This window comes from Amia ocellicauda, chromosome 18 (genome assembly GCF_036373705.1).
Source record: "Amia ocellicauda isolate fAmiCal2 chromosome 18, fAmiCal2.hap1, whole genome shotgun sequence".
NCBI lineage: Eukaryota > Metazoa > Chordata > Actinopteri > Amiiformes > Amiidae > Amia > Amia ocellicauda.
The window spans coordinates 17377548-17404165 of NC_089867.1; the positions used below are offsets into that span (position 1 = coordinate 17377548).

The 26618-nt window shown below is 44.3% G+C and overlaps 1 protein-coding gene across 2 annotated transcripts in view; it reads right to left on the bottom strand.

Annotated features, from left to right (window-relative positions):
* The window catches only part of samd11 (sterile alpha motif domain containing 11), an 84751-nt gene that overhangs the window by 39320 nt on the left and 18813 nt on the right, over positions 1-26618 (bottom strand). For both annotated transcript variants that reach the window (XM_066691476.1, XM_066691475.1), the window contains exon 3: positions 16341-16516. In XM_066691476.1, coding sequence (XP_066547573.1) covers positions 16341-16516 — 176 coding nt within the window. The remainder of the gene's footprint in view (positions 1-16340; positions 16517-26618) is intronic.

Genomic DNA, 26618 nt, shown 5'->3' on the forward strand with positions numbered 1-26618 from the left:
TTCCACAGGTCCAAGAGAAAACGGGAAAGAGATTGGTCAACGAATAACTTTTTCCAGTGTAAATGGTTTGGACGTTTATTGAATGAATGACCAATTGAATAAATTAATAAATAAACAAACAAACTTCTTTCCAATACCCACACGGTCCCTTGGTGGATTTGTCTTTTACCGCAACTTCCTGAATATCAGCAGGAAATTCTGAACCAGATTGTACATGTGACCCCTTGGGATAGGGGTTACAGTGTGGCTATCGCTCACCCAGACCCCCAGCACACCTCAATGCTACACTGCCTTCGAACTGTCAAGAAGTATGAAGAAGTGTGTCATGCAGGTATTTCCTGAAAATCTGATTACAGTTCTGATCTCCTTAAACAGAATAATGTCCAGAAATACCAGATTAGCAAGGGGGCAATATTAGAAGCATATCTCCCATGGCTGATAAACACTGGAGGGAATAAAAACATACAACACAATATACAATTACATACATACATATGGTCACATTAAAGAAACGATCAGGCCGACCACAGTCCTGCCTCTCTACAGTTGTAACAGCTGCCCGTTTTTAACTCCTCTCTGTGAAGTCAGTGCTGCACTTTTCAGGAACCACAATTCTAGTCTGCAGGAGCGTAGATTACAAAGCTGGCCTGGTAAATATATAGCTGTCATACTTAAACTGTCCTTAAACTATAAGAACAGACACACAAATGTATTTCCTCTGACCAAACTGGGTTACCAGGCACTTGTCAGTCAGCTGAAACTCAAACCTCTCTTGATATATTGCTTCTCTAAAGAGTTTTGTTTGTTTTTGGCCTAAACTCTAGGCTGCCTTCCAAAAGAATAGCAAAGCATTTTTTTAAATAAAAAATGCATTTCAGCGCAGAAAACAATCCTCTGCAACAGGATGTGAGGTTGTTGGGGAGAGAAACGTCCCCAAGAAGTTGCCAAAGGAGTTCCCAGTTCAAAGCCTGGCTATATCCCCCAGACTCACTGTGTGTTGCACTGCAGCCCCACCACCTGTATGCTAGCGGCGAGGGCGAAGGAAATATCAATAATATAAACAAAACACCTGGAAAACAAGCCATCCCTGAACCCATCTCCCTGCAGCTTTTCAATGGCTGTGCCTTCCCTCTCCTGGTCTCCACTGTTATGTGACAACTGTAAGTCGACCCGACTATGAGCGTCCACAGAAGACAATATAATGATGGATAATAACAACAATCTGTACTTTTCTTTCCCTTAAATAGATGCTGCCTCTTTAAAATTTCTGTGTGTAAGAATTGCAATATATTTATTATTGGTCCAGTTAAAGCCTTAAAGCAGGGAGCTAGCAGGATCATCTATTGACAGCTCTCTTAATTAGTTTCCGATGCTGCCGCACCGCTAATGACGGCAGAGTTAATGTCCCGAATCCCTCAAAAAAATTACCATCTGAATGGAGGAGGAAAAAAAAAAGTAGGTGCTGCACTACACTGAGAGAGTCCACATCATGCAGGATGGAAACTAGCCGAACAATTACTGTGGAACGCACGGATGCTATAGACATCCTGGTACTCGTGTCCCAATTAATTCTAATTGTGTGGTGGGGGAGGTATGGGCACTGTTTGTATCAGCGCTAAAGTATCATAACATTAATTGTTCTTAACTGATGAGGGTTACCAACAAAAACAAACAAACGCAAAATAAATATTCGATACAAGTACATTGCAGCAGTGACAAGATTGTAAAAAGTAACATGCTAAAATGATGTCACAATAACAACTGGCAAAAGCCGAGAGGGTTTGAGAACTGGGACGGCAGCGATTCTGTGGCGAGAGTTCTTAAAAAGGAACACGTGTGAAGAAGAGAATTCGGAGCGGTTCTGTAAACAAACCGGGCCTCAATACTGGTCCGTGCTTTGAAGCAAACTTATAGGTCAACACGGTGCTTAAGAAATAATTAATCATGTTTGACAGCGCTCGCATATATAAGGATATATTTCTATCCTGTTTTTGGATAAACTAGAGCTCAGACAAAATTTGATTACAAGAATTAACTGAACTAGCTTCTGGAAAATGTCCCCATCTATATTCACAACAAGATTACTGCAAGAGTTTTCCGTTTTACAAAGGCACCTCCAGCAGCTCTTCACAGGAACACAACAAATATGGACACAATTCAATAAGATCTGTGAAGCAAAGCTATCTTGAATAGCGAAGAAAGAAGGCCAGACACAAAGAAGGAAACATTAAAATATGCCCTTCCCCCACTCCTGCCGCAACCCCTGCTGTGTTAATGCCATATTGAACTTTACTTACTAACTAAGCAGCTTCTTATCCGGGCGAGAGGTGCCTCGCAGTGGGATGCACAGCACGCTGGGACTAAAAGGCGAGTGAGGACACCACTTTGCCCGGCCAACTTAACACACTTTCGCTGTGCTGTCCCAATTCAACCCGGCAAACCAGGGCTCCCGGACAGCCAGCCAAGGTCACAAACTGCGTCAGGAGAGGTAAGACCCGGGGAGCCTGAGTCAGCACAAACGGGAGAATCTGGGATGAGCCTCCCCCCCCCTCCCTGACAGCTCAGGCTGATAAGGCCGTCTTATCACAATCACAATGCACACGCTGGAGAAGATCTCCATAATCGCATCCTAAACTTGTCAATACCCTTCATCCGTGTCGACAAAACCCAATATAATGACCCAAATAATAACGGAGGCTGAAGCGGCTTCAGGGAGAGACAGATGTGTGTGTATGTGCGCATGTGTGTCTGTTACTGTGTATGTGTGTGTTGTGAGTATGCATATGTGTGTGAAGACAGTGGGAGGCGGGGTCACGATGCAGGCAGCGGGGACGTTTCAGTGTTATTACTTTTGTTCCCCCCAAACAATTTTTTTGGTAACACAATCCCATCTGCTAAGTGGGAAGCTCTCATCCCATTAAATTATGCATCGTGAATGCCTTTTTGTTTTTCTGTTTTCTTCTTCAAGACAGATAATGCAAAGCACATTACAGTCCTGCTAATGCACCTTTAAGTAAATATGTTCTCAACATGGATATATAGACACACACACAGGCATGAAAAACACACAAACCTGAAACACCACATTTTGATTGTAAGTTCTGTTATGTATAGTCAACATACTCGCATACAGACCCATGAAGACTGACCAGTTCAGCAAATCCCTGCGGGTACAGCACTGTGCCCTGTGTGATCCTCATTCACACACACGGAACAAAGTACCAGAGAAATGTTGTTTTAGGTACGCATCACATTCAAACTGGCACCTAACTTAGAACAACATAAATAATAATAATAATAATAATCATAAACAAAACTTTGACTGCTAATGGATTGTCATTTTCTGAAGGGAACCCAGTGAAGCTGTAATTCCAGCCCAGCCTGCACAGTGCAACAAAACAAACTAATATCTGTTGGCTCTGTCTTGTGCCCGGTGTTGGTTGAGAGCCCTGAAGCCTAGACCATACATGTGGAAATCAATGCGGGAGAGAGGTCACAGCTGGTCACTGTCTCGGGGGAAAGGCGCACAGCACATGAAAGCTCTGGCCTGCTCCCTCTCCTGACGCAACCTCCTCTGACCACATGTGACCTGTCCTTGCTCAAAACAGTCCCCGTGAAAGTGTCTAACTAACCCTGCCCCTGTGACGAATTTTAAGCAAACTCTGTGCCAGGGGACGGAGTTGCCTTCTCACAGACCAGCCTCCCTGATCCCGAACACACGGACTGTGAGCACACTGCAGGCACCACACGTGTATAGTCGACTTTGTCTTTTGCTGGAAACTAATTTTGAGTTCCAGAACAACCTGGACCAGATACCAGATATATTTATCCATAAGCTTCCCCTTTGGCATTATTTTTTCATTTTAATTTTTAAACATACATTAAGTCACTTGACTACCTGTCAACGCAGCATTACCAGAACACAACCTTTGTCTCCTATTCCATCTCGGACAGTCAGTCGCCTCTGGTAAGCTTGGAAGCAAAACCTGGATGCTTTTCAGATCACTTCAGACTCATTAGAGCGCCCCGGTGGGAAAGAAGTCACGGTTGTTGTTTTTCCAGGCGCGCCGGTTTTACAGCACAGACGCTCTCTGCTCTCTGTCAGGCGCTTCTGAGCCTGCGGCCTGGCTGGGCCCTCTCCCCCACCGCACGCACACACGCACGCCTCGGAAAACCAAACACCGCGCGCAGTCGCAAATCGATGAAATATTGATGCATCAGAGGAAAACTTTCTTTTGTTTCCTAACTCCCTCCCACCCCCAACTTCTGTTTCCCATGCACGGCCAGTCCTGGAGGTGCAATGAAAATGTTAACATCTCAAGCCTCAACAACTCTTCACCTTACACCCAGGGGGGAGACTTGTTATGCTTCAGTGCAGCGCAGTGCCCCCCACCCCCCCAGCGTACTGTACGTGCGTGTCAGACAGAGAGGCAGCAGCTGCTCGCCTGGACGGAGCTGTTTGGCTGTGCTTTGAGCGCCGGCTGCCAGCTCTCCTCGCTCAGGAGCAGAACGCCCTGCCCTGGGACACGCAGGCCGTCCCCGGGCTGAGAGAGCTCACACTGCAGCTCTGCTCTCAATCCGCACAACTGTCGCCGAGCCCCACGCAGCGCATCAATTATTTGAGTCTGTCGTGTTTTGTTTACTTTTTGTTTGCTTTTCATTGCTGATGCCAGAACACCTGTTCTGTTCAGCTGCAAGGCACTAAACCTTGTTACTTAGAGGAGACAATTTAAAAATACATAAATAGATAAATTAACAAATAACTGACAAGGTTTAGGTTTACTCATTCCTTTTTTTCCTTTATTTAACCTTTTTCTTTCCCTGGGAAGGACCATCAATGGGCCTCTGCTCAATGGCGTCTATGTGTGATAAAGCACATCCATCAAAAATAACCAAGGGGCCCACAATGAAGGATATCAGGACTGGAGGAGAAAGCCACGGTGGCATGGGCGTAATGCTATTTTATCTACAAGGGCGGCTGAGTGATGGAACAAGTGCTGCAGCACAAAACAAGATCCTAACAGGGAGGTCAGCGTGCTGCTGGCAGCGAGGAGACTGACGCTGTGTCTGACACTGCGAGAGAGGACAACGTGCCAGCCCTGGCTCACACACTGGGCTCTGGCTGCCGTCCTGACGCAAAGACCGAATACACAGAGCCCAGCTGGGCCCTCACTGCCTGCCAGCCTGCCGGGAATGCTGGCCCCCGAGCTGCCAGGCACATGCATCTGCACACCACACTGTGCCACACAAGTGAACCTCAATAGTTACATCAGCTCTGGAGTCAGAGGGCTTTATACTGCACTGCTCTGTACTGTCCTGTGCTACACTATTAACTACACCTGCCCCTGCTGTACTGTGCTGTGCTGCATTGTACATCACTATACAGTGGTGCTGTTTCTTTACTGTTCTGAACTGTGGTGCACTGCATGGTACAGCACTGTACTGTACTGCACTCTAAAGATCTTTGCACAAGGTGATCTGTAATGAGATTTATGCACTGAAGCTGATACCATGATGAAGACGTGACCTGTATGTATTACCCTTCCAGGCTTCACGTCTGAAGGAGATTAGTTTTCCTCTGGATTTGGTAACTGCATTTGAAGCCGTGCAAAGATACAATGATACAATTTTACAATTGTTTTTTGGTTGGGGTGGGGGGGAGGGTGGCTGAAGATCATGATGCAATTATAAACTATAGGTTTTAATGAACTACATTCTACCTTCCACTTCACCGGGACAGAAAGCAATATTTGACAGTGCGTGAGTACGCTTCTGAGAATCACTGCTGTCAAACTTGTTTTCTAAGACTCTTCTGCAAGTCTTATCAGCAAAACCATTTTTGTTCATTGTTGTATTGTTTTGTTTTGTTTTGAAATAACACCCTTGCAGGTAAATGCGGCTGGCTTTTGCATGATAGTTCTGCAACGGCAGGAAAAGATCCTCTCAACACAGCATTAAACCAGTGATGTCCTCTTTCAAAAGAAAGAACAATCACCAGTGATTACCAAGATGCTCAGAGCCAAGACATCCTGCTTTCCCCTCGCTGTAACAAGACCTTTCTGTCTTCATTCCCCGCAGAAGACTGTGCAACCAAGGGCAATAACCAGGAAATGGAGGAAAGGAAATAAAGCCCTCTTCACAAAGACACTAACCAGACAACAGCACCGCCCTGTCAGGTCTCACCTGAAGGACTGTGGCTCTGTGGGCGCAGCAGGGAAGCACACAGCAATTAAATTCAACAGTGCACCTCTCAGCAACAAGCCTTTAACTTAACCTGCTGTCCTATCTACCAAGCTTTTCAAATCAATGAGAACAAATAAATAAAAAATAAAGGCTGGAATTGGGGGGGGGGGCGGGTTATCTCCACACTTGTTAATACTGTAATAATTTTGATCGCTGAAAATCGTTTCCTACTGACATGTAATCTTTCCTGTAATTAAAATGACGACACGGGTTGCTGTGGACGTTGTCCCTCATTACTTGGGTAATTTCCAGTGACACCAGTCACACCGAGACAGACAGTCGACACTGTCAGATCTATATGCACAACCTCCAGAGTGCAGGCAGTAAACAGAGACACCTGTGAGCGGCCAACAAGCAGCATGCACGCAGCATCTGTGACAGATCTGTGGTAGTTATCTTTAGGGCTGTTTATGCTGCCATAAACAGGATTTATCTTATTGACTTAGACACTTTCCTTATCAAGATCTGATAAGAGTCGAGAAGGGGGAATAGACGCTTTTGTCTCCAATCCCAGGCAGTTCTAGACAGCCAGCCATGGGCCACAGACGGGACAACAAAGAAAAGTCACCCCTCATGATGCAAACAGGTGTACCCCGGCTGCTGTGAGCTTCCTGGATTCGTCACATATGCGCTTTCTGTGCCTCCCATGCCCAAACATGGTCAACAGGTTGACATCAAACTCACTGGCAAATCTGGGAGCTCAGTGTGATTAGGTTTGGTTCTGGCTGCTGCAGTTGTTCACAAAAGGCACAACCCTGTTGGTGTGAATCACAAGTGGTGGTTGGGAACAAACAGTTTGTGTGCGTATCTAAGGTTTGCCCTGTGTGAAAACGTGAAAACCAGTTTACAAGTTTTATGAAGCTTTAAAGAGGGTTGTGCCAACTACAGGATCTACCAGCATAATTTCAACTCAGGTGTTTATTACATCCACTTCCTTCACAATGCCTTGCATAGACAGACTGGAATGTCCAGTAGATTGGAACTCCTGGACAGGAAGGTTACAAAGACAGCGAACTCTTATAACAAGAGTTAACGTCTGTCATTTGATACTGCTACAAGGTACACCACAGGAAGGAAACCTGTCCAAACTCTCTACTGTGACAATGCTAGACAAGTTTAAAGGAACAAAGCTAGAGTGTTCAAAATCAGCCTTTAAACTGTATTATAGACCACCTCATCCACTTTGTGGGCATTCTGTGATATTTTGTATTTCAAGGGGGGGGAAAAGACAGACTTGGCAACATAAGGGGTGACTGAAGGACAGAGAGACTTTTTTCCACAAGTTAAAAATATTCTATAGCTGTGTTGGTCCAGCAGACAATGTAAAACAAAACAAAAACTGGTGTGTGGCTTCCTCTGCAAATAGCTGCCAAGAAGGAGCCTAGTATTATTTGAATTTTTTGCACACTCAAGAGATAAGATGAGTGAAAAACACTGAGAACGTGGCTTTCGGTGCTGCTTTCATCCGCCTTAATATCTTGTATCAGGTTCTGATTTTGCTCATTTCTGAAGGAGGGGGTGGGGATCCCCCTCCCGAGAAAAGCAACATTTCTCAGCAGAAACACGCAGGGGATTCCTTCCTATGAGGCCTTCACTCTGTGGGCTGATACCATTGAACTGGGTCTTTTCCATTCAATAAGAAAGTTGAATTTCCCCTCAGCTGCCTGCTTAAGAAAGGCAATCACCCAATCCAACCCTCTTGAGCTACAAATAACAGCTGAACATCACCTCACCCAAGCCACGTCAAGGTGCTGCTAAGTTTTGACGGCAATCATGGTCTATTTTTGTGTAAGAAACAAAAAATCTAAACTAGTCTGGTGTTTGTGTGCGTCTCCCAAAGCAACACCTCGGCACTCTGAGAGACTTTACTCTGAGCGGCAGCCAGACCAGTGTCTCATTCAGGGGACGAACACAGTCTCTCTTTTGGGACGCTCACAGCCATAGAGGTGCCTCCCTGTTTCTGAGGGAAGGCTGGAGACAAATATTGCTCTGAGGTTTGACGGCTCTTATTATATGCAGTTCGTGGGTAGTCTTGTGTCTGGCCACCCGCATGCATACCATTAAATTGACGATTTGCCAGTTCTCTCTATCTCTCTCGCTCTCTCTCTGTTTGTCTGACTATCTGTCTGTGTGTCTGTCACAGGGTCATGAAAACACCGAGAACAAATACTTTTTTTTTTTACTGTGGCGTCTCCTTTGCAATAGCAGCTCTCATTTGTGTATGCGCGTTGTCTAATTACAAGATCGGAGAAAAAGCGCTTTCCCGGGTTTAACTCAGCGACGTCCTTGGATCCTGACAAGCAGCTTAGATTTCTTAGAGGTAAACAGCCAAATCTCAATAAAACTGAGAAAATTACCCCTTCATAAATACAGAAGACATGGGGGGGAGAAAATTATATATATATATATATATATATATATAGGCAGGAACTTTAATTACCTGCAGCCGTTTATTTTCTATTCTGGCCTTTCGTTTTTAAGGGGGATTTACTACCTCCTGAATCTTAAATCCCTTTTTTATTAGGATTTGATGGCAATTATGAAAGTATGCATTTGAATACTGAAGACAGGTCTGTCAGTCCCTAAGAGCTGCGTCTCCCATCACAGCCAGCTGTGAGAAACTCAAAGACCTCCACCAGAGGGGAAGAGGGCAAACACACCAGTCAGTCGCTGCAAAATCACAGCTGGTTTCCTCCCGGCAAAATCAATCAAACAAACAATCAACCTTACTGCTGCTTCTGCCTTTTCTTTCCCTTTTTTTTTTTTCAAATAACGAGCCAGCAGAGTCAATATTTTGAAATAAACTGAACGGGTTTTTCCGCTCTGATTTTCACAGAAGCCGGCACCTTAGCTTGGCTGATTTTAAAACCCAGCAGCCCCACTTGAACTTTCAAAGACAGACAGCTCTAACCATAACACAGCTGACATAAGGTATCACACACATTTAAAAACTACCTTGGTACTTTTTCTGTGGAATGACATCACAACAGCTGAGAAATTCTGACCAAAAAAGTTATGCCTCCTCAAGTACAGCCTTGCTTGCGTACATGTCACCTCAAATACAGCTGAAACAACAGTGCAAAGAGGAATCATATACATACCCACATGTGGTCCGTTGAAAGCATGGGTGCAGCTCTGTCACATAGGGCCCGCCTCACTGGACAGCTTCTGGCTGGCAATTTGGGATCACCTGCGGAGGCTGTCCTGCCCAGCGCGCTGTGAGCTGAGCATCACTCAGGATAAGCTGTACAGTGGGCAGCAACTGCAGCCATCGCACCCCACAGAGCAAGGTTGTGCTCTTAACACCCTATAGGCGATTTGCATATAAAGGGTAGACAGGTTAAACCCTTCTTCGTACAGTCTGCTGAATTTATAGCTGGGATTTAAGAGCCAGTGTCTGAGCAGCAGTGCCAGCCAGCAGAGGGGGGGAACGAGGCAGTACAATGTCTAAACTCGAAAAAAACCCCGCGCTCCGCTCTCCTCCCTTCTGTCTTTCTTGCTCACACTCTCCCCCTTCGCTCTTCACACATGTTGGTTCTCCGTCTCCCACTGCCTGTCTTTTGCTTTTGTTTGTCTCTCTCTTTGCCTTTCAAAAATATATTGCGTTATAACTATTTTTATCATAGTTATAAATAATAATAGCCCATGTACACACTTATAAGAGGAAAATTAAAACATTAAAACTTAATTCAAGAATAAAAAACTCTACACATTCACTGGGACTGGCAAACAGGTAGGTTTTGGGGTTTTCCATTTTAATTTGTACAACAACGTGCAACATAACTAACTTTCTGGTTTGTTTGTGTGTCGTTGTTGCTGAGCAACGCAATTATTGTTCTGGGAAACAGCCTACAGTATTACCTGTGGTATTACCTTCAAGATAAATGAAAACTGAAACCCACTGAGGGTTAACTCTTATCCACGCTTGTGCAGCAAGGATAAACTCTGCCTCTCCCTGTGCTTCCACACTACCTTAAGACTAATCACTCGCCAGGCTTTCTACTGTTAAACTTAATCTGTTTAAAAGATATTGCGAAGTACAACACACACCAGATCCAAACCACTAGCTCTCTGTACCGGGCCATGAGTGCATAACTCACCAGAGCCACTGGGCAGTATTTTGTTTCTCCGCTTAACGTTTTATTTTTAATACGGAAATTATTATTCACGATTAAAATATACATAATATATAGTCAATACAAATACACATACACACAAGCATATATATATATAGAGATAAATATATATACTTCTTTATGATAATACTACTGGATAATAATTCCCAACTCTCCATTGAGTACAAATGCAATGGAGGGAACAAAATCTGGATTTTTTTTCTTTTCTTTTACAATGTGATGACTAAATTGAATTTGTTAAGACCCCTCTACAACTCACTTAGTGGTCGAAATCCAATAGAAATCAGATTTCACACATTGTACATCCTATTACCTCCTCCACTAAGACCCTTCCTTGCACAGAGCCAGGGTACCGATTGATGGTTCAAAACGGACAGGAGCCCTGGCACCAATATTCCAGCCGCCCAATAAAGGCCAAAGGGATTCATATTCGTTTCTAAGTGTTTGCTAAATTTATTAACATTGTTACATGCCGGCAACAGAGGTGTTTAGAAAAATGTTTGTAACAAGGTTAGTGCTGCTCTTAATGCAATGTGATTACCGCTCTCTTATCATTTGATCTCCACAATATTAAAAATGCTTTTCTGCAGGGCTTCAGTAGCCTTTTCTTGTTGTCTTTTTCAAATGTCTGTTACTGGGCGGTTTATCCAAGTATCGTTACAGTAAGCATAGCTAACCATGCAGATCTGCTGGATGGTTTGAGGTCAATGTGTTATTATTTGTTGAAGACACATTTGGATGATGATAGTATTCCGGTATTTTGTACAAGAAACATGGAAACATACCATAAGGTTAATAATAAAAACCAGAACAAAAAACTAGTATCAATACCCAAGAATAGAACTTCCATTTCTTCATATCTGGATAAATTTGTATGCATTGCCTGGCCCACACAATTAAGGCAATGGAGAGCTTAACATTAGTAGTTGCTTCAGAAATCTTAGCAGCGGCCCTCTTCACCGAGTGAAGAAAAAATAAGCCTGAATGATCATTTAATCTGGAACAAGCTCTCCAAATGCACAGACGTTCCTACTACTACAAGGCCAACTGTTTTAGAGGCATCTAACTACAATATCCTGTTCAGTAGAAAAAATGCACTATATTACAATTTATGTATTTTTGTGTGAATCAAATATTTAGCTGAAAACAAGAATACTTGAGAAAGTATACTTTCAAACTTTCTACGTATTACTGACACAGCTCTGAATGGTAATGATGCGTTCCAGATTTTTTAATGACCTGGAAACACTGACCGACTTTATATTGGCATTTATACCAAAGTAAAGGGTAGCATTAATTAACCACAGACAGTGGACATCATATATTACAAGTGTTTGGCCCTCTGAGTAGAGTTCATACTGCAAGTGCAGCTGATAAAACACTACCTGCCTGAACACATCCATCACAACATAAGTCTTGCATTAGAAACCTGTATTTATAAGTAGACCCCTGCTTACAACTGTGAAAACCCTGTATAACCGTATAAAAGACAGGGACCCTACTCTCTAACAAAAGCCATCTAACATTAAACATAGGCTTGAGGTAAAACAATACATACATACATACATACATACATACATACATACATACATACATACATACATTCATATTCCTCAGGATAAATAACTGTAGTGACATATTTGTTCAAATTTAAGATTATAGTTTTAAAAGGTAAGCTCTGGGTTTTAGCAATAGAACAGCAAGCTGATTTATATTCTTCCACTTTGCAAGATTAATACTGTACCACGGTGACATCAAGCATGCCGTCAGCTTCCTCTGAAAAGGTAGACACTTTCTACTGATATCCCCTCTAAAACAGCTTGTGGGGAGGGGCTTCACAAAAGATTGCAGCCTCCTTAGGTTTTAAAACTGCACCCATAACCTAGCATCAGGTAAGGATGCGTCATTTACGAGATGGCAAAGCTGATATTCATTCAGGACATGCAAAACCCCACAGAGCCTGATCAAATCTTCTTAGAGTTTGTACTTATTCTGGTACAACATGCAGTGTTTACAGTCACAGTTAGGCAAAAACACAAATAACGCAAATCTCTCCTCGTTAAAAATCACAGTAATGTGCTGGGACCTGGCGCCGGACGATACTCTGTGAGGAGAACTTGATGCGTTTCTTTTATCCCCGTTTCATACTATTCTGTGCTTGAAATACAATTATGATTATTATTAAAAGAGGAAAAAACTATTCTATTTAATTTTATATTTTGCCCTAGAAACCACCAATTCAGCCAGAGATTGTATTGTTGGAGGGGCGGTGGGGTGTTTTTCTTGTGCTGAATCGTACTGTACTTGTTGTTCTCTGCAGATAATGTTCAGGCACAGCTTTCTCCAATTAGTCAGCGCCCAGCTAACGCAGAACTGACTGTGGCGTTCTCGATTCACAAACAAGGCGGCCTGTTGAGATGCTGTTTGTCATCTTAATCTTGTGCTATTGCTAACGAGTAAGTAGCTATTTCCTTTTCCTACTGACCTATAATCTTCATTAGATCAACTGGAGCTTCCTGTAAGCCTGGCCTCGGCCCAGCTTTTCTGAACCCATTCAGCAAGCCAACGCACCAGCTCTGTTTACTAGTGTTATACATGTACCTTCTCTCTCTCAATCACAGTGAGTGTATGGGTGTGTGAACACGTATGTATACTAATTGCATTGTTTACAATTAGTATATGCAGTGTATTAAGACTATTACACACCTTGGATAGAGGCATCTTCCCAGAAAAGAAGAATCATTGTTATCAAACATTATATTTATTATAGACTAATTTTCACTTAAGTTTGAGTTTCCTTTGTCCTGTATTTTGTAATATACTGTATTTTGAAGGTCACATAGCAGCCGGCAGAACTGTGGTCCAGTGCGCATCCCCTGCTTTGACTGGCTAGCACCCTCAATTTTCTGAGAGGCAGCGTTAACAATGAATCCACTGAAACTCTGCATATCAGGCAGGTGGGGAAAACAGAAGTGGGAATACATAAGAGTCCACTGGTCTGCCGGGCTTTCTCTCTTTCTTGTGTTTGCTCTGCTTTATTTACTAATGCACATTTATTGACAGCACGTCAATGAAGAGTAAAGCAGAACAGATACATACTCCCATTTTACTTTAGAGAGACAAATGAACATTAATAAAGCAACAGAAGCAAGAACCCGAACACACAACTCCAAACCCTGATCCCTCGGAGCATGTGTCTATGCCCCAATGTAGCCTATGCTGCATGTGTTAATTAGCGTTGGAGCTGGTCTTTTCTGCACAGTTGTAAATGGCACCTGCAGGTTTACCGCTCCTGGAGTCTGCAGGCTGAGAGGGGTTGAATTACGTGGATAAATCTAATTAAATGCTCATTACCATACCATAATAGTTGTTTGGAGGCTGCAGTCAAGGCACATAAAATGATAAATCAAGCGATTACCGCGAGGGGACTCCAGTTTTTATTATTATTATTATTATTATTATTATTTTTTTTTTTTTTTTTTTTTTTTATTATTATTATTATTTCTAATTATTTATTTATTTCAGTGTTCAAGTTTAATTGCAGGGCTCGCTGTGCAGAGCAAGATCATCAATCAGTTCTGAGTTTGGTTCGCAAGCTTCATGTTATATTTTCCATGATTGCTCTCATCATCACTACCCACCTACTGCCATTTCAGTAATTTCATAATCGTCTTGCCTCAACTTCACTCTTTCTTATGTAAACCAGTACCCCAGGGACTGAAAATGTGAGTTTTTTTTTATACATGTCATTACTGGTGTTGGTATTGATTTGTTGTTGATGTTATCAGGGTTATTATTATAATTATTTATATATTATTACACAGAGGAAACCTGGTGGCGCATCCTGCTACTCAAAACGAAGGAACTCGTGTTAAATGTCAATCAAGGAGTAAACACCGCCCACACCCCACGCTTGGCAGGGCGCTCTGCTGTGAATCAGCCTCCCGGGTCGTTCTGCGACCCAGTGCTGTGATTTCTCAGACAGCCATCTAGATTTGGTTTTTATTATTATTATTTGCCGTTTCATCTACAGCCCTCCAGGAAAGTCAAAACCTGAATATTATCAGAAAGGAACAGAGATCGTTTAGGCTCCGGGTTGCGAGGGGGGGCAGTGGAACTCTTATTAATTCAATGGACATGCTTTGATTCAAAATCTCTCTTTTCTATCTGAATTTAGTGGCCAGGAATTACAGTGAATCCCAAGAGGGGAGCGGTTAGTTGTCCAAGGCTCAAGTACCGAACCACAGAACCGAGGATTCCTGGGCCAGTGTTCCACTACTCAGAAATAACTAACCCACGCTGTTCAAATGTCTCTCTAGTTTAAGAAAACATTTAACTAGAACAAACATGAATGATAAAAAAAAAGATTTATCTTTCCATTTACAATGACATTGTCACACTCCCACTGCTGCTCACTTCACAACGTTTAAAGGAATTGGGTGCATTAATTTTATTTCATTTGCTTAAATCGATTTCTGTTTACTTTGCTTCAGGCCTTGTTCCTCAGGCCTGCCCGGTGTTCATCTCTGGTATCTCACTTCACTGTCATTTTTACAGGAACTGTATCAATCTGACTTCCTCTGAGTAATTTTAAGACATTTAACCTACAGTTCCGTGAAAGATCACACAACCATCATTCGTGTCCGTCTGGTAAATTACAGGTGTTTTGTGTTTCTCAGAAGCTTGTGATAGGTTGAGCTGTCTGTAGAAAGCTGAATACTTTGATGAACCACTTTTGTGTCTTCATTTAGCAGGCCTTTCATTACCTGCTTTTGTTTTGGTTGCATTTTCTATTGTTGAGCTGCTGAATCTGCCACTCTGAAATAACTCTTGCAACAAAGATTGCCTCAGAAACCAACAAAACAAAACAAAAAGGCATTTCTAATGCTCACTGCCATCAAATAGTCAGAGAACACTATTAAAGTTGCACGTTTCCATTCAGCCCCTGGGCCAAGACTTGTTGTGTAACGCTGAAATTCTTCCCCAACCTTCACCTTGAGAAGTCTGTGCATGTGATGACTGCTGATGGGGCAAATGTAACTACGTAAGCAGAAATAACCTTTAGAGAATCATTGTGAACAGATGTGATTGGAAATGTATATGCATATGTATATCGTAAAAATAACAAGATGGGTAGTATATGTGACTGCTCAAGTTTACAGCAGTGGCATTGGGCATTTGTTGTGCATTGTGTCAAAATGACAAACCCTATGTGTGTGTGTGTGTGTGTGTGTGAGAGAGAGAGAGAGAGAGAGAGAGAGCGAAAGACTGTTTACAACAAGGCTTGTGTGAATTTGAAGAGCATCGAGACAGAACCATACCATAAACCAGCGACACAATACTGTGTGCGTTTCCTTATTTAGTATTTTTTTGCATACTGCTTGTATAGCAGGGACAGAAAGCAAGCAGGAGTGTCTCACTACATCACTGTTCTGCAAACTGGAGGTGAATGTGAGTTTATGAGGAAGGAGATCAAAAGATGTTTCTCGTTCACAAGCAGAGCTGCCTTCTCCCCTGCTCTGTCAAAGGCGTTTGTTATTTATGAATTGCGACTAATATTACACCACACATGTACTGTAGGTTTCTGTGGCAGAGTCTTGAAAAGAATTGTAAATTCTTTTTAATGATGCGCTGCATTCTGACAAGTAAACCTGTACTAACCTTTGGCGGGCTCATTTTGTTTACTTTTTTGATGCTGCCAGCTATGGTAGAGCAGTAAAGACTTCAAACATAAGGAAAGAGCAAAAATAAAAAAGACAAGAAAGAACAGCAAGTAAAGGCCACCCCTCGGATGTGTTTAGGTTTGATAATCGCAGGGAATTGAACAGTGGGTGATTCGGGTGTTGTTCAACATGTCTCTCCTGGTCTCTGAAGGGCAAACCGAATGAAACCAGCGATCGTGTACAAGTGACAAAAAAACTAAAACATCTTTTAAACAACAAAACAGAGAGCCTCCCTCACCTCTTTTTCATTATACTGACGTTAAGGTCGTCTTCCTGTTTGATGTCGGCGTGGTCACCATTTGTCCTCTCGCTCTCCTCGCTGTCGTCGCTACTGAAAATGGAGGCGAGCTCCTTCTTGGGGATGCGAGTCGGGGGCAGTGGGATCGTCCGCTTCTCCGCCAGCCGCCCGCGGTTCTGATCAAACAAACAAAAGGAACAGAACGGATTCTTAGACCACTCATCTCCTCCGGCAGCAACAGGTCAATGCACAAAGCGTGCAGCATGCATTTCCTCCACAAAAAACACTAGGCTGAGCATTGAGAGGTCTGCACCTACACACTGTAGATTTACCACTGAACCGCAATTCAGTGCCAGTCTCGATGGGTCTAGCACCTGTTTCCACTATCTTATTCTCCCCTTCTTCAAAAGCACCACGTTAACTCTGATGCATTTAAATGTCATCCTTAGACATCTGTCCCATGAAAGGTAATAAGTGTTCATGCTTAAGAGTTTATGGAAAGATACTGACCAAGACCAAAGCACTTTAAACACAAAGCTCTGGTGCACAATCAAAACAGCTGAAATCTAACTCTGAGTCAGAACCTCTGAGAAGGCAGGTTAATAATCAAATTAGCAATGAGAAATTACTGAGATACTTCGATTATTTTTTATTTTTTATATATAGTCTTTCATGCTCACTAGTGAATTAACCATGCAGAAAAAAACAAAGTGCAGAAAACATTCACAACAATATAATAAAATCACATTATGGTCCTTATTGTACTGTTGAGACAGTTACTTACCCAGAATGACCAACATGGGACACATTAAAACTGAAATGATTTATCACCATTCATTGCCATGTTGTGAGTGCCACAGTGGGCTGCAGTGAGCGAAGGAGTGCCATTAAAGTTCACGTTATGAAGGTAGTAATAAGAATCAATTAAACCAAAAAAAATCTGATTCACCCCTGACCAAACTGCATTAAAATCATCTCCAGGAGTTTTCCCTTTAAAGGGCCAGAGAAAACAAAAGAATACGTTCTACTAGTCTGTGATCCAACAGGGAGCCTAAAACGAGTACAATGTAAAAAAATCCGTACCAACTTGAAATATGTTGCAGTGCAATGCGGATACAGCTCTTAGTCTTAAGCATGGAACTCAATTATAATAAACTATGGATAATATATATCTTCACCAGCACTAATCAAATTTGATTACTTTTTTCATCATAAAATAATGAAAGTGTGTGTCTATTCTTCCTATGTTTCAAGGTCAATCCTCATTGTAGCTCCTGGCCAGAATTTTCAGAATATATACAAGTTTGAAAATAGAAAGCATCCGATGCCTTTTGAACTGTTTACGAAATGATGTTGCACCCAGTCTTTTATAATTAGATTTTTTTCTAACAAATGTCCAACATTTGTCATATATTATGCCTTCTTTACCAATTACCAATTAAAATAAAATCATACCAATATATAGCAGGCACATTCAACAAGACGACCAGCCGTGAAAAATGGCACAGTTGTATTCATCCTGCAGTGACTCCTAAAATTTTTGTTTGTTCATGGGGTTGTCTATTTTCATTAATAATATGATACATTTATTGTCCATTTTGGTTATGAAATTTAAAAACGAAGAAAAGACTCAGATGTTTCAAACTCCTGAGAGAGAGAGAGAGTGAGAGAGAGAGAGAGACACTATAACTGTGCTGAAGGAAAAAACACAAAAATAACCTAAGGCCAGCACACAGCACGGAGCAAGCAGGTATCTCCAAGGCTGGGTGTGATTTGTTTATCGTTCCTCATTTTCATCTTTTCCTCTGGCAAGCCTCATCTTGGCTGAACAATTTGCCTGTGCCCCCCCCCCTCCTAAAAAAAATAGAAAAACAAAGAAGCTTCCTACAGTTGCTCTTCCTCACACAGCAATTCTAGCTAATGAACACCCAGCATGCACTGCAGGAGTGTGGAGCGTGTGCGGTCTCCTGAACACCCTCATTCACCCTTGGCTCTGCTGAAGTGAGTGGTGGGGTGCAGGGAGGAGAGGAGGTGGCAGGGGAGGGAAGGGGGGCGGTTGGCAGCCTGCGGAAGATGAGACTGCCAGACTCATGGAGTGTCTGAATCCTACACCAGTGTGTGGAGGGCAGAAACATTTGAGTCTGTCTGGGAACCACCCCAAAAAGAAACCACTCACTGTGTTAAGCAGTTCTTGAAGGTGGGAGAGAGAGAAAGAGAGGGAGAGAGAGAGACAGAGAGAGCAAAAACAATGTTTCTTTTGCTTTTGGCATTTTTAAAAAAAATATATATACATTTGCTCCTTGCTGGCTTGTGAGCAAAAAAGAAGAACACCACCCACCACCTCAGGGAGCATGAGTGCTGCAGGGGGTGACCTAGCGTGTGACTCGGAGAGGTCAACCCACGTGACCTGCAGAGCTGCGGTGTCAGTCACAGGATGCCGCGGATACAGAGCGCAGGCCCGCGCGTCCTGGAATGCGAACCTGCCTTGGACATTCCAGGCACCACACTGTGCCGCTGTGTGTTCAGATCCTTTTTCTTCTATGTTGAGAGGCCAGCCCCCCCCCCCACACCCCACCCCCCACTGACTCTGCTCCACAAACACCACCCCCACCTTCCCCCTCAAGGCAACAGCGTGCAAGGCTGACACAGAGAGGGTCCAGGGAGCCCTGCCTGGGGACATGCAGGTGTGGCCCTTGAGGTGCTCTCCAGTAGCATTCCAAAAGAAAAAGAAAGACAAAATCCCAGAGGACAATAAGACGACATTTCTCTGCAGATTTTACTGCCATGTGAGTTTTTTTTTTCCTCTCTCTTCTTTTTTTTTTTCTCATAAATCTAGTGCTGTACAGTACAGTAACCTAGTTAAAGTTTTATAAACCAGGGGAGCAAACACGGAGGCTCGGGAGCTTGGGGGCTGTTCTACTTCTCATTCTCCAGCAGCTCCAGCCTTTACTGCCACTGCTGCAGCTGTTCCTACACTACACTGAGTCGCAGAAACACTAATACACACACACACACACATTACAGACACATAAACACACAAATGTCTTCCATATGTGAAGCCAGCGCTGTATTACAGCAGACATCCCTTGGTTTAATTCGTGGCAGCATTAATATCACCACGAGACAGAGCTCTGGTGATCGCTGCAGGGAGGTGCAACTTCCACATCCAGAAGGAAAGGGATGTAACGGCACAAGCTTTAAATAGCCTCCTATTTAAACAGCCGCTCGCTCTGTGGTCTTTCGCAAAAAAGAAAAAACCCACGTTGGCGAAACTCACAGCAGTCCGGATGGAACATCACAGCTGGCCCGACAGAGGGACCTCTTCTGAAATTCTTTCAAATATATATATAAATAAATATATGTACATGAGGTCTAGACTCCAGTCCCGTGTCATTTCTCCCCTCTCCCAACCAGCGACGACGTTTGCCAAATACTCTCTGTGAAAACTCTCCAAATCCTCCCGGGTGTACGTTCCAGTGCCACGAGGTCAGATGGCCCAGGGCTCTCTCCATTGTCAAACTGCTCTTCCGCTTTTTTCTAAAAACCCAAATTACAACATTAATTGTGGCTGATGTGTGTGTTTCTTTTATTTTTTGAATCATCACTAACAACGCATCGCTCCCGCTGAGTGAGAATGACGTGCCTGGCAGGGCTTCGAAAATGAAAATGGGAATCACGATGCTTAACACCTTAGGTGCGCACGAGGGAGGGGGGGGAAAAAGAGCATCTAATCTGACAATAATTAAACAACTTCATCAAGGTTTGATGGAAACTAATTAAAAGGCTTGTACCACTTTGGGCCCGCTCATTCACACTCAGGAGGCAGGGTCTGGGATCGGCAGAGACTCGCTGAACACGAGGAAATGCTACTTCTGGAAAGCACTCAAGAATTAATCTCACCGTCTTCTGAAAAATTAATTTAGTGCTCTACTCTAACGTCAGGAAGAATGAATGGTCAGTGGGCTGCTGCTGCATATTGAGACTCACCATTTCCTCCGTCGGCGGGTGGGGGGGTTTGGGGGGGGGGGTGCGCACTGTGAATGAGATTACTCCGCTCACAAAACATTTCCAAGAACAGCCGCCACTCTTCCAGAAGTCGAAACCTCCCATTATGGACGGTAAGGAAACTCCACCAATGCATTTTCTCTGATTACAGGGTGGATGGGTGGGAGTAAGTAAATAAATCTAATAAAACCTGAACTTCTGTCTTACAGTGTGTTGGGGGGGGGGTTGGTATTGATAAAGAAAAACTAAATATACTGAATATTTTCTACATGTGGGTGAAACATACACTTGTAAACAGACACTGGAGGGCACCGAGACGTCTTCCGGAGAAGCACTCAGTACACAGTATTTTTATTTTTTTTCTTCTTTCGGTTCCTAACCTTGACAAACGTTGACAGGTCTTGCGGTGGAGACTGCCCACATCGCCACAACCCCTCTGTGCCCCTGACTGCCCACCCACCCCCAACCCACCGCCCGTCTTCTCTTTCTCTCTTCTTACTCTCACTGACGCACTACTGGGGGTGGTGTCGAGCTATTTCCGGAAACACATCCACCAGTGAAAAGCCACTCCAAAACAGAACATTAAAAACAGAACTTGCGACCCACATACACGCACACACACAAACCAGACTGAGACGGCATTCTGCAATGTCACACACAGCATGTGGTCAAACTTTCTGATGGCCATGGAAAAAGTAAAAAGCGTGTTTAAACAGAATAACACTGCTATGAATAAGTCCTCCCACCTTATATATCTGAAAGTTATAAGCTTGGCTATATTTATACACTCACACACACACACACACATACCCACGCACACACAAACAATGCTCACCCTGGTTGCTCACAACATTCTATGCACCTACAAAAGCAGCATTCAAAGTATTGAAAGTGCTTGAGCCCCATTGAAATATTTCAGTCTAGTTCGAGTTTGTTCCCATTCGATTTCAAAATAATCAATACTAAAAAGTTCCAAAGGCTTTTGTGAACGTCCTGTTCCGCACTGCCGCTTCACTGATTCGGCAACACTTCCACCCGGTCAGTCCGCTCTGCAGCACGACAATAACAATGGGACAAACGGGCACTGACCGTAAAAGTCACGGCAAGGGCGGGGAGGACTCTGGTGCCAGACCAACACTCTGCCTGGTAAAAGGGCACGCAATCCCTGATCTCAGTGAAAACTCTGCAGGCGCATTGGAAAAGGCAACCAAAGCACACGTCTCCAAAGTCCCCTAAAGCTGCTCTCTGTCGACATAAAAGGCGATGCAAACAGTTGCATGGAGGTAAAAAAATCTACCAAAAATGAATGTAATAAAAAACATCTTCAGCTTTCACGTGTGTGTATTTACTTAGTTCAATAAATAAGCACAAACACAAAAATAAAACTTATTAATTAATAAATGAGTAGACTCAGAACTCAGGTTACAGCACCCTGGCCCTGTCCTGCAGTGTCATGGACACTTCAGCTTCCTCCTGCTGTTTTTGCAATCCCCCCTCCTTGTTTTTTTCAGGTGCCGCTTCTGGAAGCAATTACAGGGGCTGTTACTGAGCGCGGCGAGTCTGTTTATCCTCAACATCCACACCTTCTCCTGACCGGGGGCCGTAACAAAACAAGAGAGGTGGAATGGGGAAGGGGAGATGGGGGTTGAGGGGGGGGCACCTGCTTTCCTAAGAGCGAGGCTCAGGGCTTGACACAGAGACACAGCAGGCAGAATTTCTGTCGTCCTGACAAGGGTTGAGGTGGGGTTGGGGTATGTTACGGGCAGATGGATTGGTCAGACTAGAGAAACCGATCTCCCAGAGCTGAAAGAAGCTCACCAGCCAGTGCCCAGAAAAACAACGCTAGAAATGAGATACCTCCTGTTGTTTATCTATAAGCTGAAGGAAATCTGCGGCGGTGTGGGGGGGGGGGGTTACTGAAAACAGCAGATGATCAGGAGGGCAGGGTGGCAGAGGGTTTGGTACTGGATTCCACTTCTTAGAAAACTTCCTGTCAAAATTCTATGAAGCTAAAACCACTTGAACTTAAATATATTTATTGTTTTCCCTAAAATGGCTTATTAAGAAGGTACAATGAGTATAGAATGCATAGAGGCTTTTCTCAGTCCTTGCTGCTTGTATATAAAGCGCACTTCACACTTTCATTTGTCTGTCTGTATGTATGTTAATTTCAGAGACTTCAGCTGTTTCAGTCTTCAGACAACTAGGAAGCAGTTGTGATGGTGGCTCTGTCTCGGTGCTGTTCAGGAGATTCACACTCACCTTGGTTCAACTTTTGCCATTTACACAAAAACGGCTGATTGTGCTGAACAACACACACAGTCACACCTGGCTTGATTGCAGCGGCAGCAAACACAGATGAGAATAAACCTTATGCATGTGATGCCAATTAACAGGTAGATTTGAGCTCTTACAAAAGCTTTGGGTTATATCGCAGTGTTTCATGTTTTCTGCTCAGAATAGAAAACCATTATTTTTTGTTTTGTGTGCTTCTTTTCTTTGCTTTAAAGAGTAAAAATATATACCTACAATAAATACTCTGCCGTGCTCTTAAAAATATAAGTGAGTGTCCCAGCTAGATTTCAAAGGTTGTTTAACCTTCAAATATTACGTATTTTTAAAGATTAGATTAGATCCTTGTGCGGCTGCCACACGACACTTGACAAAGCATGGGAATAAAGTGTTTCTGCCAACTTTATACATACCAAATACTTATTCAATGTTCGTTTCTGTGAAACCATTAATTGAACCAAAATGTGTGACACCCTGTTGGACAGGCAGCACGCTGAGCCTGAAAATAAACATGGGGGAACACTATTTTACAACAGGTAACAATGTGTCCAGTGTTGGTGGTGGTATGCCCCCACATAAATGCTAAAATGTATCTAATCACAGAAATGTCATTACATCTAAGTAACAAAATAACAATAACAACAGCAGCTTTGCAAATAAGTTTGAACGCCAGGTTGCAATAATGAAACAGTTTCGCAGCAGTCTCGATAAAGGCTGGGGATTAATGAAATGATAAAAAAGCAACAATAACTTGTATTTATTTCCAGTGTGTTTGTTCGTTGTTGTTGCTATCCCTCCTCTACCTATAATCCAATCAAGAAAAGAGAAGAGGGGGTGCAATTTCCCCCCATATTGCACATTCATTATCTGAGCACATCATTTACTCCAAGGTACTGTAGTGCAGTATAGAAACTACCCCGCCTCCACACACACTCTCTCACACACACACACTCACACACACACACTCACTCACTCACACACACTCACTCACACACACTCTCTCACACACACACACTCACTCACTCACACACACACACACACGCACAGACACACACTCACGCACACACACACTCACGCACTCACACCCACACACACTCACTCACGCACGCACGCACGCACGCACACACTCACTCACACACACACACTCACGCACACACACGCACACACACACTCACACTGACACACACACACTCACTCACACACTCACACGCACACACACTCTCTCACTCATGCACACTCACACACACACTATCACACTCACACACACACACACTCACGCACACACGCACACACTCTCTCACTCATGCACACACACACACACACACTCACGCACGCACTCACGCACGCACTCTCACACACACACACACACGCACACACGCACACACGCACTCACACACACACTCACACACACACACACACGCACTCACACACACACAGATACACACACACACACTCACGCACACACGCACACACGCACTCACACACACACTCACACACACACAGATACACACACACGCACACACGCACTCACACACACACTCACACACACACAGATACACACACACACACTCACGCACACGCACTCACACACACTCACACACACACACAGATACACACACACACACACACACACACTCACGCACACACACACACGCACACACTCACTCACACACACACACTCACGCACACACACGCACGCACACACACACACTCACACTGACACACACACTCACTCACACACTCACACGCACACACACTCTCTCACTCATGCACACTCACACACACACTATCACACTCACACACACACACACTCACGCACACACGCACACACTCTCTCACTCATGCACACACACACACACACACTCACGCACGCACTCTCACACACACACACACACACACACACGCACACACGCACACACACACACTCACGCACACACGCACTCACACACACACTCACACACACACAGATACACACACACACACTCATGCACACACGCACACACGCACTCACACACACACTCACACACACACAGATACACACACACACACTCACGCACACACGCACACACGCACTCACACACACACAGATACACACACACACACTCACGCACACACGCACACACGCACTCACACACACACGCACTCACACACACACAGATACACACACACACACTCACGCACACACGCACTCACACACACACTCACACACACACAGATACACACACACACACTCACGCACACACGCACTCACACACACACAGATACACACACACACACTCACTCACTCACACACACACAGATACACACACACACACTCACGCACACACGCACTCACACACACACTCACACACACACAGATACACACACACACTCACACACAGATACACACACACACACTCACGCACTCACACACACACTCACACACACACACACACACAGATACACACACACACTCACACACACACACAGATACACACACACACACTCACGCACACACGCACACACTCACACACACACAGATACACACACACACACTCACGCACACACGCACACACGCACACACGCACTCACACACACACTCACGCACACACGCACACACACACTCACACACACACTCACACACACTCACACACACACAGATACACACACACACACACAGATACACACACACACACTCACGCACACACGCACACACGCACTCACACACACACAGATACACACACACACACTCACGCACTCACGCACACACTCACTCACTCACACACACACTCACACACACACAGATACACACACACACACTCACGCACACACGCACACACGCACACACGCACTCACACACACACTCACACACACACAGATACACACACACACTCACACACAGATACACACACACACACTCACGCACACACGCACACACAGATACACACACACACTCACACACACACACACTCACGCACACACGCACTCACACACAGATACACACACACACTCACACACACACACAGATACACACACACACACTCACGCACACACGCACACACGCACACACGCACTCACACACACACTCACACACACACACACACGCACTCACACACACACAGATACACACACACACACTCACGCACACACGCACACACGCACTCACACACACACTCACACACACACAGATACACACACACGCACACACGCACTCACACACACACTCACACACACACAGATACACACACACACACTCACGCACACGCACTCACACACACTCACACACACACACAGATACACACACACACACACACACACACTCACGCACACACACACACGCACACACTCACTCACACACACACACTCACGCACACACACGCACACACACACACACACTCACACTGACACACACACTCACTCACACACTCACACGCACACACACTCTCTCACTCATGCACACTCACACACACACTATCACACTCACACACACACACACTCACGCACACACGCACACACTCTCTCACTCATGCACACACACACACACACACTCACGCACGCACTCTCACACACACACACACACACACACACGCACACACGCACACACACACACTCACGCACACACGCACTCACACACACACTCACACACACACAGATACACACACACACACTCATGCACACACGCACACACGCACTCACACACACACTCACACACACACAGATACACACACACACACTCACGCACACACGCACACACGCACTCACACACACACAGATACACACACACACACTCACGCACACACGCACACACGCACTCACACACACACGCACTCACACACACACAGATACACACACACACACTCACGCACACACGCACTCACACACACACGCACACACACACAGATACACACACACACACTCACGCACACACGCACTCACACACACACAGATACACACACACACACTCACTCACTCACACACACACAGATACACACACACACACTC